This window comes from Marmota monax, unplaced genomic scaffold, assembly GCF_021218885.2.
Source record: "Marmota monax isolate L192 unplaced genomic scaffold, Marmota_monax_Labrador192_F-V1.1 WCK01_AAM20220418_F8-fsc00293, whole genome shotgun sequence".
In the NCBI taxonomy this organism is placed as follows: Eukaryota; Metazoa; Chordata; class Mammalia; order Rodentia; family Sciuridae; genus Marmota; species Marmota monax.
In genome coordinates, this window is record NW_026694586.1 from 68,583 (window position 1) to 86,114 (window position 17,532).

Below are 17,532 nucleotides of genomic sequence, written 5' to 3' on the forward strand. Positions count from 1 at the left end.
AAGGTATTGTATCCAACTACAACTAAAAAATAAATATTAAATAAAAGGCAATAAGAATCACACTGGATAAGCAATTAGCACACTGGGCTTTTCTCTACCAGGTCAGTAGAAACAATAGAAGCAGCAGTCTTAAAGTCCATTTGCAGAGAGGATCATCCATTTCCACTAACACATGCACAAAACAAGCTATTTCCTTAAGCAGGTGGCACAGTCCCCTAGGATCTAGGTGGGGCAGAGTAATCCTTCCCACAGATGAAACTTAGATTGTCTTGATCAGTGCTTCCCATAGACTAACTTGTATTTGAATCCCCTGGAGAACTCAGAACCCGGATTCTGATGCCAGATGCAGCAAATACTGATGTAGAAGCTGCAGCAAGTTACTGCAACCTAACCAAGATAGTTGAGGAAGGTGGATACACTATACAACAGCCTTCTATTGGAAGAAGATACTGTCTAGAACTTTCATAGCTAAAAAGGACAAGCGACAGTCTAGCCACATGGGGGTACTGGTTGATTTGATATTTCTATCAAAATCTCAGGTGAAATTGCTCATCCATGGACAGCCTACTGAGTAGCAGGCTCCTTGGTTACCTAGGGCCTTTCTTTTGTAGAGATTTTTGGAATAGTAAATGAAAATGGGCTTTTAATTTAAAATTGCTGATGCATTAAGACTTCAAAAAGAGAGGAGTCAGCTTGTCCTTTGAAACTAGGCACTGAGTTCTCCTCTCTAGCTTTAAAGGTCCTAGACATTCTCTTTCTCCAATACAAGGTTGTCCAATCTGTACTGGAAACCTGCTGTGCAGTGTAGCCACCTTCCTGAGGGGTCACAGATGGATCTTCTGGGTAACTTGCTGCAGCTTCTCCACCAGTGCTTGCTGCTTCACCTTCATGCTATGGAGATGGCTTCTTTCCTTAAACCTTATAAACCAACTGCTGCTACTTTTAGACTTTTCTTCTGCAGCTTCCTCACTCCTCTCAGCCTTCATAGGATTGAAAAGATTTAGGGCCTTGCTGTGGATTAGGGTTTGGTTTAAGGGAATGATGTGGCTGATCTTTAATCCAGTGCACTAAAACTTTTTCCATGTTGTAATAAGGCTGTTTTAGTCTCATATCATTTTTGTGTTCACTGGAGTAGCGCTTTTCATTTCCTCGAAGAACTTAGCGTTTGCATTCTCAGTTTGGCTGTTGGCATGGCTTCTGGCCTGTCTTATCTTTCCATGTGCCTCCTTTTCCTGAGCTTAACTATTTCTACCTTTTGATTTAAAAACTCTTCTTTCACTTAAACACTTAGAAGCCATTGTACAATTACTAACTGCATTTGTAAACAAATGATGCCAAGTTTTTTCAAAAATGAGGATATAATTTGTTATGTGGTAAATTCCCAATAAATACAAGGTATTGCTAATATTATTGGCATGAATTATTATCAGAATTATTACCACTTAATTTAAATATGTTTTTGTTTCAAGAGAATAAGGAGGCCCAAGGAGAGGGAAAGATGAGGAATACCAGTTGATGGAGAATAAGAACAAAGGTCACATTTGTTCACCATCTCATGAGTAGTTTGTGGTGCCCCCAAACAATTACAATAGTAATACCAAAGACCACAGATTGATGTTACATGTGGAATCATAATGAAAAAGCTTGAAATACTGCATGAATTACCAAAATATAACTCAGACACCAGAAGTAAGCACACACTGTTGGAAAAAAATGTTGCCTACTGAATTTTTCAGCACAGGATTACTATAAGCCTTCAATTTGTTAAAAAAAAAAAAAAAGAAGGAGGAGGAAGAGAAGGAAAGGAAGAAGAGGAGAAAAAGAAATCTCTGCAAACTTGCAAAATGTAATAAAGAAGGATCAGTGAAATAAGGCAACTTTTTAAACCAAGTTTCTAGTAAAAAATAAGAAAAAAAGTCACACATTCTAGGAAACGTGACTTCTCTGCCATATGGCTCATCTGACTTTGTTTAAACAACATTTCAGATGAGGACATTCAGTCTATACATCAAATGAGCTTGAATGCCCTAAGACATACTGTGTCTCTTGATATTAGAAGGTGTAGGCTTACCCATAACTTCAGACACATTTCTAAATTTCCCTCACATAAAAAGACCTCTTCCTTTTGGAACAGTAATTTTGAATATGTTCAATTTATTTCTTTGTTTTCAGCTATAAATGCAGTTCAGCCATGAAAGAAGTCACTCCTCAAGGAAAAAAAAAAAATCAATGTGAAACAGAACACCAATAAAAAAAAAATGCTTTACAAAAAAAAAAAAAAATGTCCCTTTGCATAAGGGTCCTACAGGTCTAAACCTATTAACTACAGACTGTGACTAGCCAGGTGTCAGCTTTGGAATTTTCGTGCATTTAGAAAGGCATATATTGTGTTTATGTACCAATTAATACATCCCAAAGGCAACATTGTAAAGCATAGGAACACCTGCCCAAGTAGCAGGAATAAAGGCCATTAATAGTGCCCCATTCCAGTAAGGAGCTGAAGTTATGATACATCCTTCCCAATAGTTTTTTTTTTTTTTTTTTGGGGGGGGGGGTGGATGAGAAATTATTGGCATGCAGTTGTATATAAAGTTAGCACAGCACATAGATAGGACCACATGAAAAAAAAATTAGGACAGAGAGAGTATCCGAAATATTCTGAGGCTGGAGAATAAGTACTTAATTGAGCCTTATTATAAAATATGAGAAAGTCCACATCCCAGGGAGGAAGTAAATACATAGTCTTCTTCCTAGGATACAGGTTAGAGCAACAAGGCTTTAAGCCAGTGACAAGCATCCAGTCATCCCCACCCACCAACCCTGAGCAGGTGCTTGGGTATCATTTCGAAATTATTTCATACAATATTTGTATCTTAAGGTCCAGCAGAAATTGTTTTGTAGGAAGCAAACGAAATGCAGGAATAAAACAACAACAATCAGGATGTGTAAATATGGTATGGCATGCAGAATGGCCCCACAGATATCTATTCATTAATGTGTAAAAAAATGTGAATATGAGACAACTACAGAAAAAGGGATTTTTTACACATGACTGAAGTTGGAAAGGTAACCCTGGATGATCATGTTGATCCAGCCTAAGCCTATGAGCAGAAAACTTTCTCTAGCTGTTAGCACAAGAAGAAAAGGAAATGCAGCAGAAGGACCCAAGATCTATACCATTCAAGGGTCTCCACCATTCACTTGTGGAGGGGCCACCAGGAAAGGAGAAGGAATAGGGGAACACTTAGAGCTGAGAGACCTGCCACACCACTGGCGGCCACAGACCTACAACTGCACGGAGTGACGGTTGTCCAGTCCAAAGTGAGTAGTACAGGAGAGGTGGCAGAGCAGTTCTGTCTAGCGGCATCTGAAACCACTCCCACTACCCTGAGGATGAGGGTGGCTGGCTAGTCCTGAATGAACAGTTTGTAAAATTAGGGTGGTTGACACTCAACACCTCTTTCCTTCTGGAAATCCATTTTGTTTATGTGCGAGGCAGAGGTTTCCAATATGACTTGTTCCCCCAAAATGATAATGACCTTCCCTGGAGGTCAGATTTCATTACCCACTTACAGAGGAATGAAGTACTTCCAGTGGGCCACAAGAAAAGAGGACTATCAGAAGCTCATGCTGGTCTCAGGCTCCTGCCCCAGGTGCTTCTTGCCTTTATTAACTTTGGTTTGTGCTCCGAGCTGCAGTAAATCAGACCCAAGGATAGGACCATATGTTGAGCCCTGGAATCCCTCCCAGTGAAGCAGTGAACCTGGGAAAGGTTCTAGGGCTTGAGAAATAACTCTTCTCCAGAGCCTCAGCAAAAGAAACAGGCAAGCAAAACAACCAGCCCTGCTGACATCTACACATAGAATTCACCAACATTCACCCAGACATTAGACCTATGTCAGCTATGACCTAATAATTGTGTTTTGTATGAAACCACTGACTGTAGGTCACTGTAACAGCAGCAAAAGAAAACCAATTCAATGACAATATTAATAAATGCATATTTTTCTCACTGATAAAAAGTGTAACTAATACAAAGAATTTTTTTTTTTTTTTTTTTTTTTTTTTTTTTGGTACCAGGGATTGAATTCAGGGGCACTTGACCACTGAGCCACATCTCCAGCCCCATTTTTTATTTTATTTAGAGACAGGGTCTCACTGAGTTGCTTAGCACCTCACTTTTGCTGAGGCTGGCTTTGAACTTACAGTCCTTCTGCCTCAGCCTCCCAAGCCACTGGAATTACAGGAGTGTGCCACCACTCCCAGCACAAGGAATTTTTTTTAATGGTAAATTTTCAATGGTAAATTTGCCAGCAGATTCAGTGTCTGGGGAAGCCCTGCACCTCAATGAAAGTGTGCCCTCCTGCAGAGTTGGAAGGGAAAGAACCCAGAGAGTTAATCCAGCTTTTTTATAAGGCATTAATCCCACTCTTGAGGGCAGAACCACTGTGATTAACACCTAAAGTCCCCACCTGGTGATACTGGTAGCTGGGAGGCAGGGGCTTTTAGAGACTACCTAAGCTTGGTGGGGTAGGGAAAGGAAAGCGCTGCCTGCAAAACTATTAAGTTGCCTTCAGAGTTGTTTTGTTCCAAATAAGGCTCTCCAGAGACACCCATTAGAAACCAGCCTAAATCACAGAGTAACTGACTCCTTGCCCTTACAGGTGACCTAGGGTAAACTTTGTTCCTTATAATATTAACTTCTCTGCCCAGGAGGCATTACCAGAAATGTTTTAAGAAGCACAATCTCTGAAGGAACATGCTCAAGAATAGCCCACTCGTGCATGTGAGTTTTCCCAGCAAAAGCCTCTTTCCTCCTTTGGGGAGGTGCTGCTGTGGGAGCTATCCTGAGTGCTCTCTAGACATGATGCAAGTGATAAATCTTCCTTCAGTCTTCTATCTCCTGGTGTGCTTACTGGTTTTACATTCACCAAAGAGTGAACCCATTGCTTTAGTTTAGACCATAACTTTGATTCTTATCTCCAAATATAGGGATAGGGGACTATACCATCAAACGATAGCCAAGAGGATCAAGCATTGTCTTAAAGAAGCTCAAAATACAGGCAAGGAGAAAAACTACACTTGGATTCTAAGACAAATAAAGCTGAGGCAAATATCAAGAGAAAGGCAGAATAGGAGGGGGCTTAATTGGGTCTGGGGATCAATAATGATAGGTTTTACCCATCTCTTAATTCAGCAAACATTTTATTACCAAGCACACTCCATGCAGTGCTGGTGATATAGGGAGCAAAGTTAGTGTGTCTGGGTAAGCTCCCTGGGAGCAAGAGCAGGCAGCTCCTGACACCACTCTACACACAGCCTAAACACATAGTGCTGGCCAAGAACAGAGGTGGGAAGCACCATCCTCACACATATGGTCTGGTATTAATAATCCTCCCCATTTTTATTTTTAAAAATCATTTAATAGGAAGCATTTGAAAATCGAAATATTTTCATGTGCTTACTACATCATTATCAACTTTTTATAATTTTGAGAACATCAAAAAAGAAAAAGAATGCAGGGTACTTGGTCAATATACTGTCACCTAAAATTAATTATATTTTCAAATTTATTCTTTTCATCATATATGGCAATTATACTTCACATAATTTTTTAAAAAATCAACTTCCAAAATCAATCCCAATTTTCAATGGATTCTGAAATATGAATCCAAATTATGATTACAGAAGTTAATCCATTAATTCAAGAAGCATTTACAGAGGAACCACCATGAATGCAAATATTCTTGACACTATTTCTCCCTAAGCTTGGTGGGGTAGGGAAAGGAAAGCGCTGCCTGCAAAACTATTAAGTTGCCTTCAGAGTTGTTTTGTTCCAAATAAGGCTCTCCAGAGACACCCATTAGAAACCAGCCTAAATCACAGAGTAACTGACTCCTTGCCCTTACAGGTGACCTAGGGTAAACTTTGTTCCTTATAATATTAACTTATTAATATGGTAAATTTGCCAGAAATCAAAATGGCACATGGTGACACTTAGATGTGGCTTCCCTCTGGCTTAAGTGAAAAATAAGAATTTTCACCATTTCTCAGTCATTTAATTGCGTGGTGGGGTTAAAAACACAATCCTGATTTAATGTAACAAAGAATTAGCATGCATTAGCTATTACTTATCTAAGATGAAAAAGCTGTATTTAGTTTTCTATATTCACAGATTCTTCATTAAGTTTTAACTCTTGCTCCTTTTTTTCCCACCCAGTGCAGGCAACAATTAAACCCAGGGCCTCAAACATGTTAAGTTCTACCACTAAGTTATGTCCCCAACCATGTTACTCATTCCTAATCAATGTTCATCTCAAACCTGCCATGGACTTGGTTTTCTTTGAATTAGCTCAACATTAATATCTACTTCTAATCATATACCTGGCATTTGTTTCAAGGCCAGTAGCAAAATTTCTTACAAATCCCACCCTGTTGTGCTCTTTCATCTATTGTTAGAGAACTAGTTCTTGATTCAATTAACACCAACATTTATTGCAAGCTAATAAGAGTTTCTGAGATATTTCCATATAATAAGTAACAGAGTTTTATAATTCTACTAAGGGCAATTTGTTACCCCAGGATTATGATCATTGTGGCCTTCTAGCCTTATCATAAGCAAAGTGCTAAGAAGTAGTGGCTTTTAAGCTAACATCTTTCCTCTTGCCATGGAGATTGAGGGGGAAAGTTATCCAATATTCTTAGCCTGTATTAAACAAACCTAAACTATGCATCTTGTTACTGTAACAAATTATACATTATCATAAACTTCACCACTTTAGCTGTTTTCAACCTCCAGTTCTGCTGCATGACTCCATTCACCCTGCTCTGTAACTGTCTCCTTCACCCATGTCCAGAACTTTCTCATCTTCCCAAACAAAAACTCTGTATTCACTTAACACTATCTGTCCCTTCTCCCATCACCCAGCCCCTGGCAACCACCTAAACTGTATTTTCAATAAAAAGCAATTTCTTCTGCTTCTGACAAACCTTCCTTAGTCCACACTGCACTGGGTGTTCCACAAACCAGGTACAGGTATTGTGTTGAGAGCTCCAACACTCTCCCTTTAGAGCCTGTCTTTCAGAGCACAGGGTGACTAACCTAGTAAGTACTAAGTCTATAATAAACTAGAGCTACTGGAATAATCAAAAAGTTACGCAAACAAAATTTAAATCCTCTAAAAGGAGCATGGACATGTACACAGAAATTTTAAAAAATATATGGCACTTATATCATTTTAAATAACTGAAAATAGCTTTGATTTACAGTAATCTCAAATAGTCCTACAGGCCACGAATGACAAGGGCCACCTAGGTTCCTGAACACATGCTCCATAGGGAGATTCTCCATTATATGTATTTTTAAGTGTTCTGCTTATTGGAAACCTCAGTTTATCAGAGGTCACAGAAGAATGAATTTATTGGATTTAATGATGCTAAGACAATGTAAATTCCTGTGTAACTGAACAAGAATAAAAATGGATTGTATGTGACTTCTGGATTCTTAGACTTTACATGACTTAAAGGAATAATGAGATGACATTCTCAGTATTTAGCTGGATTACAAACCTGTTCTCCTTTTACTTATTTCATTAATTAAACATGGGCAATGTGTTTTTTAAAGCCACTGTGTCTTTCATGCACTTGAAAGCTTGTTCAAATGCTTTTGGAGGCTCTATTTCTGTAGTTGGTATGATAGATTGCACCAACCCATAGCAACTGGCAAAATTTATACTCTGACAGACCATATTTCCGAACAGAGGAACATACCCAGAAGCTTTCTTCTCGTCGATACTGTTTCCAGTTCCTCCCGCTGTCACTGAACATCAGAAGGTAGCTGGTCACCCAGTCGGAGCTCCCATATCCTCCCTGGGTGGCCACTGCCGTGACCTTCATTCTCTCTCCAAGGTCAATCTGCAGCCACTGGTATTTATTTGACACAAGTGGAGTCCAGCCACCAGCTCCTTTTCGTGGAAATGGAAATAAGAAAAATGTATATTTAAAATCCAGCATTTTGCCTCATTGCACCCCTGAAAGCAAGATGAGTCCCTAGCAGCTCTAGTGGAGGCATTAGTAAAATTCAACCAGGGTTCTCACTCTGATCTGGAAATAATAGCTTCAATATGTGGCACCACATACTGAACACAAGGAATTTAGGCTTCATTAAGTTGGACTAAGTGAACTTCCTCGAATGGATTATCCCAGCACATCAACCCAGTGAAAGAAAGCACACTGGCTCTTTGTACTTCAAATAAAAATTTTAAAAAGTTTATTAAGAATGTTTAAATTAAACATCAATTAAACATAAAAATCATTATTTCAAACTATAGAATATATACTACCTCATAGTTATACACACAATAAAGAACACAGGAAGGGTGATCTGTAGTTCTTAAACTCTGGCTCTCAAGTGTTCACTAGTTCATTGCTAATATGGGGAGAAACTGAAAGAATCAACTCAACACAGATTTGGACAGCACATCAAGGTTCCCTGGAACTCTTGCCTTTACTGGCCTTTATGCATGATTTCCCCTTTACTGGGCATGAAGAAAAATATCCATACTATAGTACAACTAGAAAACCTTAATCCTGGATCCCCAGTACCAGGAAGCAGTGCTGAAGGCTGGGATAGTAAGATGGTTATGGCGTGAAGCACTCAGGTGCTTGCAGATTCATAGAACAAATAGATATCTCAAGAACAATTTGAAATAAAGTGCAGTGGAGGGTGGATGATGCAGAATTGGAGGAGAATTCTATGCAGAAGAGTTCTGAGGGGCGAGTCGGGAAGGTTAGAGAGAGCCCCACATAGCAAGTGATACCTTTACTGTCTGGAAGGACAAAGAATTTCCCAGTCATTCAAGACAACAGAGCAGAAAAGAAATGATTGTGCTTTGTTGTGTCTAATGCCTATCAAAATAGAAAATTAGGGGTGCCTGAGGATATACTATTGATGTATTTTGTTCTTGCAGTTTAACATAAATATGAGGTGTGCACAACTGTACATAATCATCACCAAGGACTTGGTCCAGGACCCCCTTGGATACCAAATTCCAAGTACATTATATAAAATGATGTAGTATTTGCATACAAACTACCTTCTATGTCCTTTAAGCCCTCTATATCCTTTAAATCATCTCTATATTCCCTGCAATACCTAATATAATACAATGCTATATACACAGCTATGATACAGTATCATTGTGAGGAAATGACAAGAAAAAAAATGTGTCATATTCAGAATTATTTTTTTTTGATTGGAGGTTGCTTGAATCTATAGATCTATAGTTGAGGAACCCATGTACTTAGATTTATATTTTTCTTATTGGGTTTTCTGATTTTCAAATTAATATGTAATTAAGAAAATTTGGAAATAAGCTTTAAAATCATTATCTTTATAATAATATCTAGAAAATGGCAATATCTTGTCAATGATCCCTAATGGGGAAAAAAAAATGCTTTTTTTTTCCTAACTTTCTCCCAATACTCATTCCTAAGTCAAGGCTCTAATAGTATTGTCTGACAGTTTTTAACTGCATACATTGTTAATTTTTTTTTTTTAGATGTGTCAGCTCATTATACACTAGATTTGCTTAGGAGGCAGGAGTTGGGATGATCTGATACCTGCATCAGGACTCCTGGAGGTACAGGTGGGAACATTCAGACCCCTGCCTCTTGGCTGTGTCCTCCATACACAGCTCTACATTCATATTCCTCCAGGAAAATATAAAGCTTACTAATCGTTAAACCCAGGTTCCTTCTAGGATTTCCTCTTTTGTTCAAATATTCAAAATTTTCCTAACCACAGTCTTTTTCTTTGATCTGGAATTCAAAGCAGCTATGATTATGGCTGTCCTGTAGTGCATTTTCTATATTTTATTTTGAAATAATTTCAATTTACAGAAAAAATACAAAGATTGTATAGGCAATTTCCGTATCTTTTTTAACTAGTTTCCCCGGGACTCTTTAATCAAAACTAAGGTACTAACATTGGAACAATATTATTATTCTTTTAGTGACAAATAAAAATTGCATATAGTTATGGTGTACCACACATTTTGGCATATTCACACATGGTAGAGTGGCTACACCATGTAATTAATATATATATATAGCTAATCATATAACATATATATATAGTTAACACATATAATTAACATTTTACAACAATACTAACTCTTTTGTGGTAAGAAGACTTAAAATCTGCTCTCAGCAACAGTCTCATGATGGGATAATCACTTTTAGGAGTTCAGTAGAACGGTGTTATTAACAAGGCCTCAAATTATTTTGATTGCTTGAGTTTTCCACTCAATCCTTTTTTCTATTCCAGGATCTACTCCAGGATCCTACATTAAATGCCATCATCCTGTCTCCTTAGAGGCCTCCAGCCTGTGACATATTCTCAGCCTTTGCTTTTCATGAGAAGGTAGGTTATCACTCAGTGCCTTCCTGCCTAGTCCCACAGTCTGTTGGACTTTCTGATATAATTTTTGCTCTGAGACTTTTGAGACTTAACTGACAATCCTGACTAACATTCCTGCTGCAACAGCTCCTGATTTTGTAGCTAGTTTTTAAAATGTCAGAAATTAAGTATTGTTGATTCTTTTATGTTAAAAATTTCTATATTTGATATTTTAGATGACTCACTTAAACCACTGAAAAACTATTAACTTTCCTGTGTTCTAGCTCCTACTAGTTAGTATTGTAGTGGCACCCCCTTCTCCACAGAAAATCTTAACTAAACTTCTCCAGGAATCTTCACCATAATTGATTTTAGAACTATCAGCAAAAGAGTCTCTACAAAAGAGTTCAATATAGGTAAACTTCCTATTTTCCTATTCCTCTTTTTTACTTGGCCACTGGCCTGGAAGAGATCAGCACTCCAGGGGCTGAACACCCCTTTTCCTAGTTTCTCACAAATATTTATCCAGTATAGTAGTTTGAAAAGTGTGTTTGCAAATGCAAAATGAGATTAAAAAAAAAAAAAAAGACAAATTCTTTAACACAGCTTCCGGCCTTGAGCTGGAGCTTTACAGAGATGTCTACATTTCTAAGATAAGAGAAATTACCAGTTGGCCTCCATGGTAACAGGGGTGGGTGGAGGGGGGCAGAGAGCTCTCCCCTTCTCCGGTGTTGTCCTTGAAGGGTTAACTTGCCCAAAACAGTGAAGGAAAAATCTGCTTTTTCTTTTTTTTAAAATAAAGGTTGATGGACCTTTATTTTATTCATGTAATTATATGCAGTGCTGTTAGTCAAACCCAGTGGTTCGTACATGCGAGGCAAGCGCTCTACCACTGAGCCACAACCCCAGCCCAGAAAAAGCTGCTTTATGTGAACTTCTGCAGTCTGTGAACTTCTGAGCCCCTCCACTTCCATGCTGGGTATAAAGTTCTGAAAGTACCTGACCTCAGGGTTCAGGGGATTAATTGATTATAGCGAAAACTGTACCCTCTGAACCTGGCTGCAGCCAAATAAAACTGTTTCCTGCTATCTTTGGTGCCTTGCCTCATCTGTCCCTACAACAGTATTAAAGTTCTCAAGAACATATTAATGATACAATTCTTTTTTTTTTTCATGTCACCATCTTTTTGACCTTTTCATTCCCTCTGGAAACCAGGAAACATAATTAATATGGGAACTCATGTAGAGAAGCACAGCCAAATGAAAAATATCAGCATGTTTCCCACATGTAACCCTGGGTCCAGCCTCTCCCTCAAGAGCAGCCCCATCCCTGCAGGCCAGCTTTCAACATCTGCACTGGATCGACCTTGAACATTTCATATCCTTTAACCTTGGGGAGGAGGTGCTGCTAATATACAAATGAAGCTACTTGATCACCTGGGTTCCCAGATAAAGTAATGAAACTTCAGAATGCCCCCTGCCATAAGGCAATCATGTCAGCAGGAATATACTCACAGATAAACCCCAGATTCCTGCAGGCCATGACACTGCGCTGATGGTCCTCTACATATGCTCACTGTCCACAGTACTGGGGTGGATGGTGCTTTTTCTAAAATTTAATGAAGTGTTGAAGAGAAAGAATGGGGAATATACAAACTCTAACTTTGGGAATACTAGGGAGCTTGAGACAGTATGTGAGACCACCCCTGCCCAACAATAAAACAAACCAAGACACTAATTAGAAGGGCTGGACTTGAGGGCAGCCCCCTACTAACTAACATGGATAGATTGTTTAGGGGTAGGGAAGGCTGAGGTAGGAGGATCACAGGTTCAAGGCCAACCTCAGCAACTTAGCAAGACCCTGTCTCAAAATTTAAAAAAAAAAAAAAAAAAAGAGAGAACTAGGGATATAACACCAATAGTTCTTAAAACTGATCAGCCTGCATTATCAAACACAGCAAATCTTTGGTAAAGAACACAAAGGAACCCATAGCCCCTGAAATGAAGCCCAGCAGTTCTCAATTACCATTTCATAGTGACTAATCCTGAACCCACAAGAAAGGTGCCCCTTGCCACAGCTCTCCCACTGCTGACAGCATAGACCGCTTGTCCACTGGCCCCTCCTCTCCAGCCTCAGCCCCTTCACAGAAAACTTGGCTAAATAAATAAAATTCTTAAAAAAGCAGCAACAACAAAAACCTCACTATTTATACAAATAAAAAACATATTCTGAAGCACCAAAAGCTCCATCAAGGCCCATCACCTACCCTTAACCCCAGTTATTCTCAAGAATAATATTCCCAGTTGTACACAGCAAGGTCCTAACATCTGGGAAGCCACCAGCCACAAAAACATCCATTCCCCTATAAGAAAAGTGGGATAAGTTTTTTGTTTGTTTGTTTTGTTTTTGTTTTTTAGGATTGGGATGAAGATCCAATAAGAAGATGTGTGAAGTGCCTGGTAATTCCCCTCCACACATTGGAAGTCAATCAGGCTGCCTGTGGCAGGTATTGCTGCCCTCACAGCAATTACAGCAAGAGGTCACACCAAGTGCTGCGTCTGCAGCCTCTTCATGACTTAAATCATCAGTCACCTGCCACTTTTACTAGCAAGTACTCAGGAAATGACTCAAAAATGCTGAATAATTGGAGAAGAAGATGAGAAAATGAAGAAAACAAAACTAGCACAAGCATGTAACAAGCCTAGGACCCTCCCTGCCTTCATTACTCGGACCACAGATAGTGATAACACTGACCACTGCTCTGGTGGATCCTGAGTATACACTGTCCTAATGAGTGTCAGAATGTCAGCTTTGTGCACAGAGGAATACTTAAAGGTGAAAGGTGAAAATCGGTGCATGTCTTCCTCAAATTTTAACAAGCACCAGAGCAAAGAAATGTCAAGTGGCTAATGTGACCTGAAAGATCCAAGGATGTTCAGGTCATTCAGAGGTCAAGCAAATAAATGCTAAATTGGAATTGTTGCCAAGGTAAGTTTCCCCCCAGGTCACTGTTAACATTGTTTCTAATGGCATAAGAACCAGCTCTGTTTCTTTCCTCACTTAACTGCATCTGAATTCACAGGTGTCTCATTAGACATTCTAGATGACTAGGGTGAATTGGGAGAAGGTAAGGAAAGCAGGCAGTGTTCCCAGGGAAGACACAGGCAGCACTGTACATGCTCCCTGTTCACCACCTCAGAGATCTCTGGGCTTTACACCCTGAGATTTTGCACATGACCCTGCCTACTTTGCTGAGGGGGATCTAATAAAGCATTTGTCTTAGCTTTAATTCCTTGGAAATAATTCCAGTTATCTACATGCAGGCTTTCTGGCTATGAGGGTATAAAAAATGCAGAATCCTGCCTCTAGACCCATCTATGTGTGCTCTGACTCCCTTCTCCTGTGCTTCCTAAAATTTTCCAGAAGTCTACCTGGTGTGCAGTTTTCCAAAAAGTGCATCTATAATTTAAAATCACACCCAGACACCTAGTTGTAAAACAATTCCTTATGAAATTCAGAAGCACTCTGTAGTGGCTTTGCAATTAAGCAACTCAAAAATGAATTCAAAATTCATTTATATTGGTCAATCTGAGATGTTCATTAAATGTCAGTAATATTGAAGAAATATAAGTGCATTTAAAACCAAGCCTTTGGTGGGTGGGCCATAATCACCCCCTGGGCATGTAGTAAAATAATAGAAGGGCTTAAGATGGTAAATATGTATCTTCTGAAGCAACAAAAGCTCCATCAAGGCCCATCACCTACCCTCAACCCCACTTATTCTCAAGAATTTGACCATCCTCTGAAAGAGTTTGTCTGGAAGACTCCAAGGGAAGAAAGAATCCTGATTTTGACAATTAGTAGCCAATAGCAGACACAGCTGACCCAGTCTCCTTTATACTAATCAACCCTTCGTACTTTTGTTTCTCTGACTTTGAGAACCTGCGCTTCCTCCTTAGTTACTTTCTTAGTTAACTTTAAAAATCACTAATTCTGAAAGACACTCAGCTTAGCAAAATACTATTAAGTCTCCTACTAGCCCTGCAGAACTAGAACCTCTGATATTGGAGTTATAATGATAATGGCTACCTAGGTTACTTACTTTTCAGGCTTGTGAAGGCTATTTTTGTTGAAAATAAGGATTCTGCCAAGGGGCCTGTGCAGTTGTGTAATGGGTGGGCTATTGATGTCAGGAAGCCAAACCTCCACCCTCAGATCATGCTAATGCTGCCATTTTCTGAACATGCATCCCAGGAGAGGCCATGAAGATTGATTACACCAGTGAAATCCACTGATTACTTGAACTCCAATCATGTTCACCCACACCTTAAATACCCTGCTTCTTTATCCCATAAATATCCCCAAACCCTATCCTCCAGGAGGCAGATTTGGGACTTGGGTATCCCACCTCCATGCTTGGCCAAATTGAGGATAAACTCTTATTCTATACAAAACTCATTTCAGTGACTGATACCTTGTGTAGTGGGCAAAAGGAGCCTATCGTGGGAACACATTGTGAGAGGTCACCACTGGCTTCCTGAAGTTTTGTGTGCAGCATCCCCAGGGACAACTTTCAGAGCTCTTTGGAATTTGACATTCACTTCTGTAGCTCTTCCTACATAAACAAAAACCTATTACTACTGAATGTTAATCCATTTTTCTCATGTGCACTATTGAGCAGTTGTAAAAGAGGCCAGAGAGGCACGATCGACATCTCAAAGATCTGTGGTGACCTGGTGCTTTCAGGTCTTAGTGGTTGGAAGTTTTGCATTGACTAACTGTAAGACAACAGTGCTACTTTCTCACATTTGAAATAAAAATAGAATTGTCCAGCAAGCCCAGGAACAAAATGAACAAACAATATCTCATTTATGATAAGGTGAGCCACCAAGCTTTCTGATTTTATCATGTGGGTCTTCACATTTTTGAGGTGTTGTTCAGAGATCCAATGATTCAATGAAAGCATCATTATACATCTTCCAGAGTTCCCTTGAGTTACTTCAATAGATAAGATTTCAGACTGTCACATAGGAGGGTCAAAACAACATCATCTCCCTTGATGCCCCCATGACAATTAGGAATTTGCCCAGAAAGGCAGGAGGCAAGGCACCTCACCCACTTCCTAGGGATTATCACTGTTCTTAAGAAACTGAGTAAGTAACTCATTTTTCAAAATTTAGAATAAATGTAGGACCACATCAGGAAATACCAGAATGAGATCCTCAGAAATAATGCCATGAGAACTCAATTTTCCATCCATTGGTTACTGCTCAGTCAGCCAAATGCTTCTGGGAAAGAAATCCCATTGAAGAAAAAACATTTTCCCTAAAGATGTTATGACTGGTTAATTCATTGCAATTGGCAAATGTGCTGTGAAAGCCTTGGGAGAGAAGAGGCACATGTAGATTCCCCTTTATAGGAATATGCAGTGCTCTAATACACATGCAAAATGGAGGAGGTCCAAGCATCACAAATGGTGAATACCCGTGACAAAGGAACATTCCCAGTAGAGATATTCATCCCATCAGTGTGGCATAGAATGTCCCAACAAAGTTCATTTGACTTGACTTCTGTGGAAGAAACATGGCAACATCACAGGAGTCCAACTGTAAGAATTATAGGGAAGACAGATGAGGGAGTCCCAGAAACAGTCTTGTAGTCCCCATTCAGTAAGGTCTCCACTAACACTCAGAGCAGTCTGACATATTTCATGTCTGGAGCATCTTCAATCCTGCAAATTAGACCTGTTGTTCAAGATCCCAAATGCTTTGATTTTTACTGGGATGCATATACGTTAGTAAACCCAGCTGCCTCATGAAAGGTTGCTAATTCAACCTCACCCTTTGGCCATCTCAGATGGTGGAACTTTTACCAGGATCCCTGAACAGAAAAAAAGGGGCAAACTCTCATTACCCGGAAGAGGCTATGCAGTTGTGTGTGCATGGATGGAAAGCATGTAAGGCCATAGGCAAAATACAACTCCATAGAAACAGGCAGTTCATTTATAAACACGTTAAGTGAAGCAAGACATCATGGTGCACTTCAAGGGTACACACTAATAAACTCAACATACCTCAGAGTGTACCATGAATGATATAAGAAGTTATAATAGTTATTTTGAAAGGGAAAAGAGTAGAATTTGCTACCCAAATTTTGATAAAATTTGGTTAGTCCTAAGAAGGGCTCAAAAAACCATTTGGGAAGGTACCAAGTAAGCCTTAAGTACTACTTACTCTTACATAAATGGAAAACTTTCATGGCAAAATGGTGGCCATCATGATACACGGACCAGGCAGATTATATACACAGAAATAACTTTGAAATAAGGTCATTTATTTTTCATTCCTTTAGTTAATGCCATTTGCAAGAGATCATTATACATTCAAGCCCATGAGAAGCCAGGGAGAGTAAAGAACAACTCAGAAAAGATGAAAATAGGATGTGATGACTTCCTGCTGAGCAGGAATAGGAACTGCCTATCACATGGTGGAACAATAATCCACAATCCTTGCTCAGGAACAAAGCCCCAGAGGATCAGAAAAGTGAGAGGAATATGTGAAAAGCATAGGCAGGCTTTTGCTTGGCTTCCATGTGGAATTTAGGGATATCACCTTGTAGGGGTAAGGTAGTCATCAGCCATTACCACTCTTTGCCAAATACTGATACTTTTCAACTTACCATGGCATTACATCCTGACTAACCCATCATTTGAAAATATTATAAATGGAAAATGCATTGAATACACCTAACCAATCAAATACCACTATATACTGTAGGCTATGGTTGTTTACCCTTATAATTTGATCACATGGCCCATGGAAAACTTAAAATACAAAATTCAAAGTACAGTTATATCACTTTCACACAATGGTAAAGTAGTAAAACCATAAGATGTACCATGCCAAGTCAGAGAATTTTAAATTCCTGGTTTCCCACTTCTTAGCCATGTAAAGCATCCTTCTTCCATGCCCTCTGTGGTTTCATGGGGCAAAGTGACTAGTTGTGGCAGCTGAGCTGTGGGTGGAACTGATAGGTCAGTTCTGAGCCTAACCTGCCAGTACAAAACCCATCATTACTTTTTCCACTCCCTCACAGTGACCCAGAATTCCCAAGAGGTCATCAAAAGGAAACAA

General features: G+C 39.3%; 1 protein-coding gene across 1 annotated transcript in view; it reads right to left on the bottom strand.

The window, feature by feature from the left end:
• Cntnap3c (contactin associated protein family member 3C) overlaps positions 1-17,532 on the bottom strand; it is a gene marked incomplete at its 3' end in the record, with an annotated part of 109,051 nt that overhangs the window by 64,333 nt on the left and 27,186 nt on the right. The window contains exon 3 of the mRNA XM_046421455.2: positions 7,771-7,964. Within this exon, the coding sequence (XP_046277411.1) occupies positions 7,771-7,964 (194 nt within the window). The remainder of the gene's footprint in view (positions 1-7,770; positions 7,965-17,532) is intronic.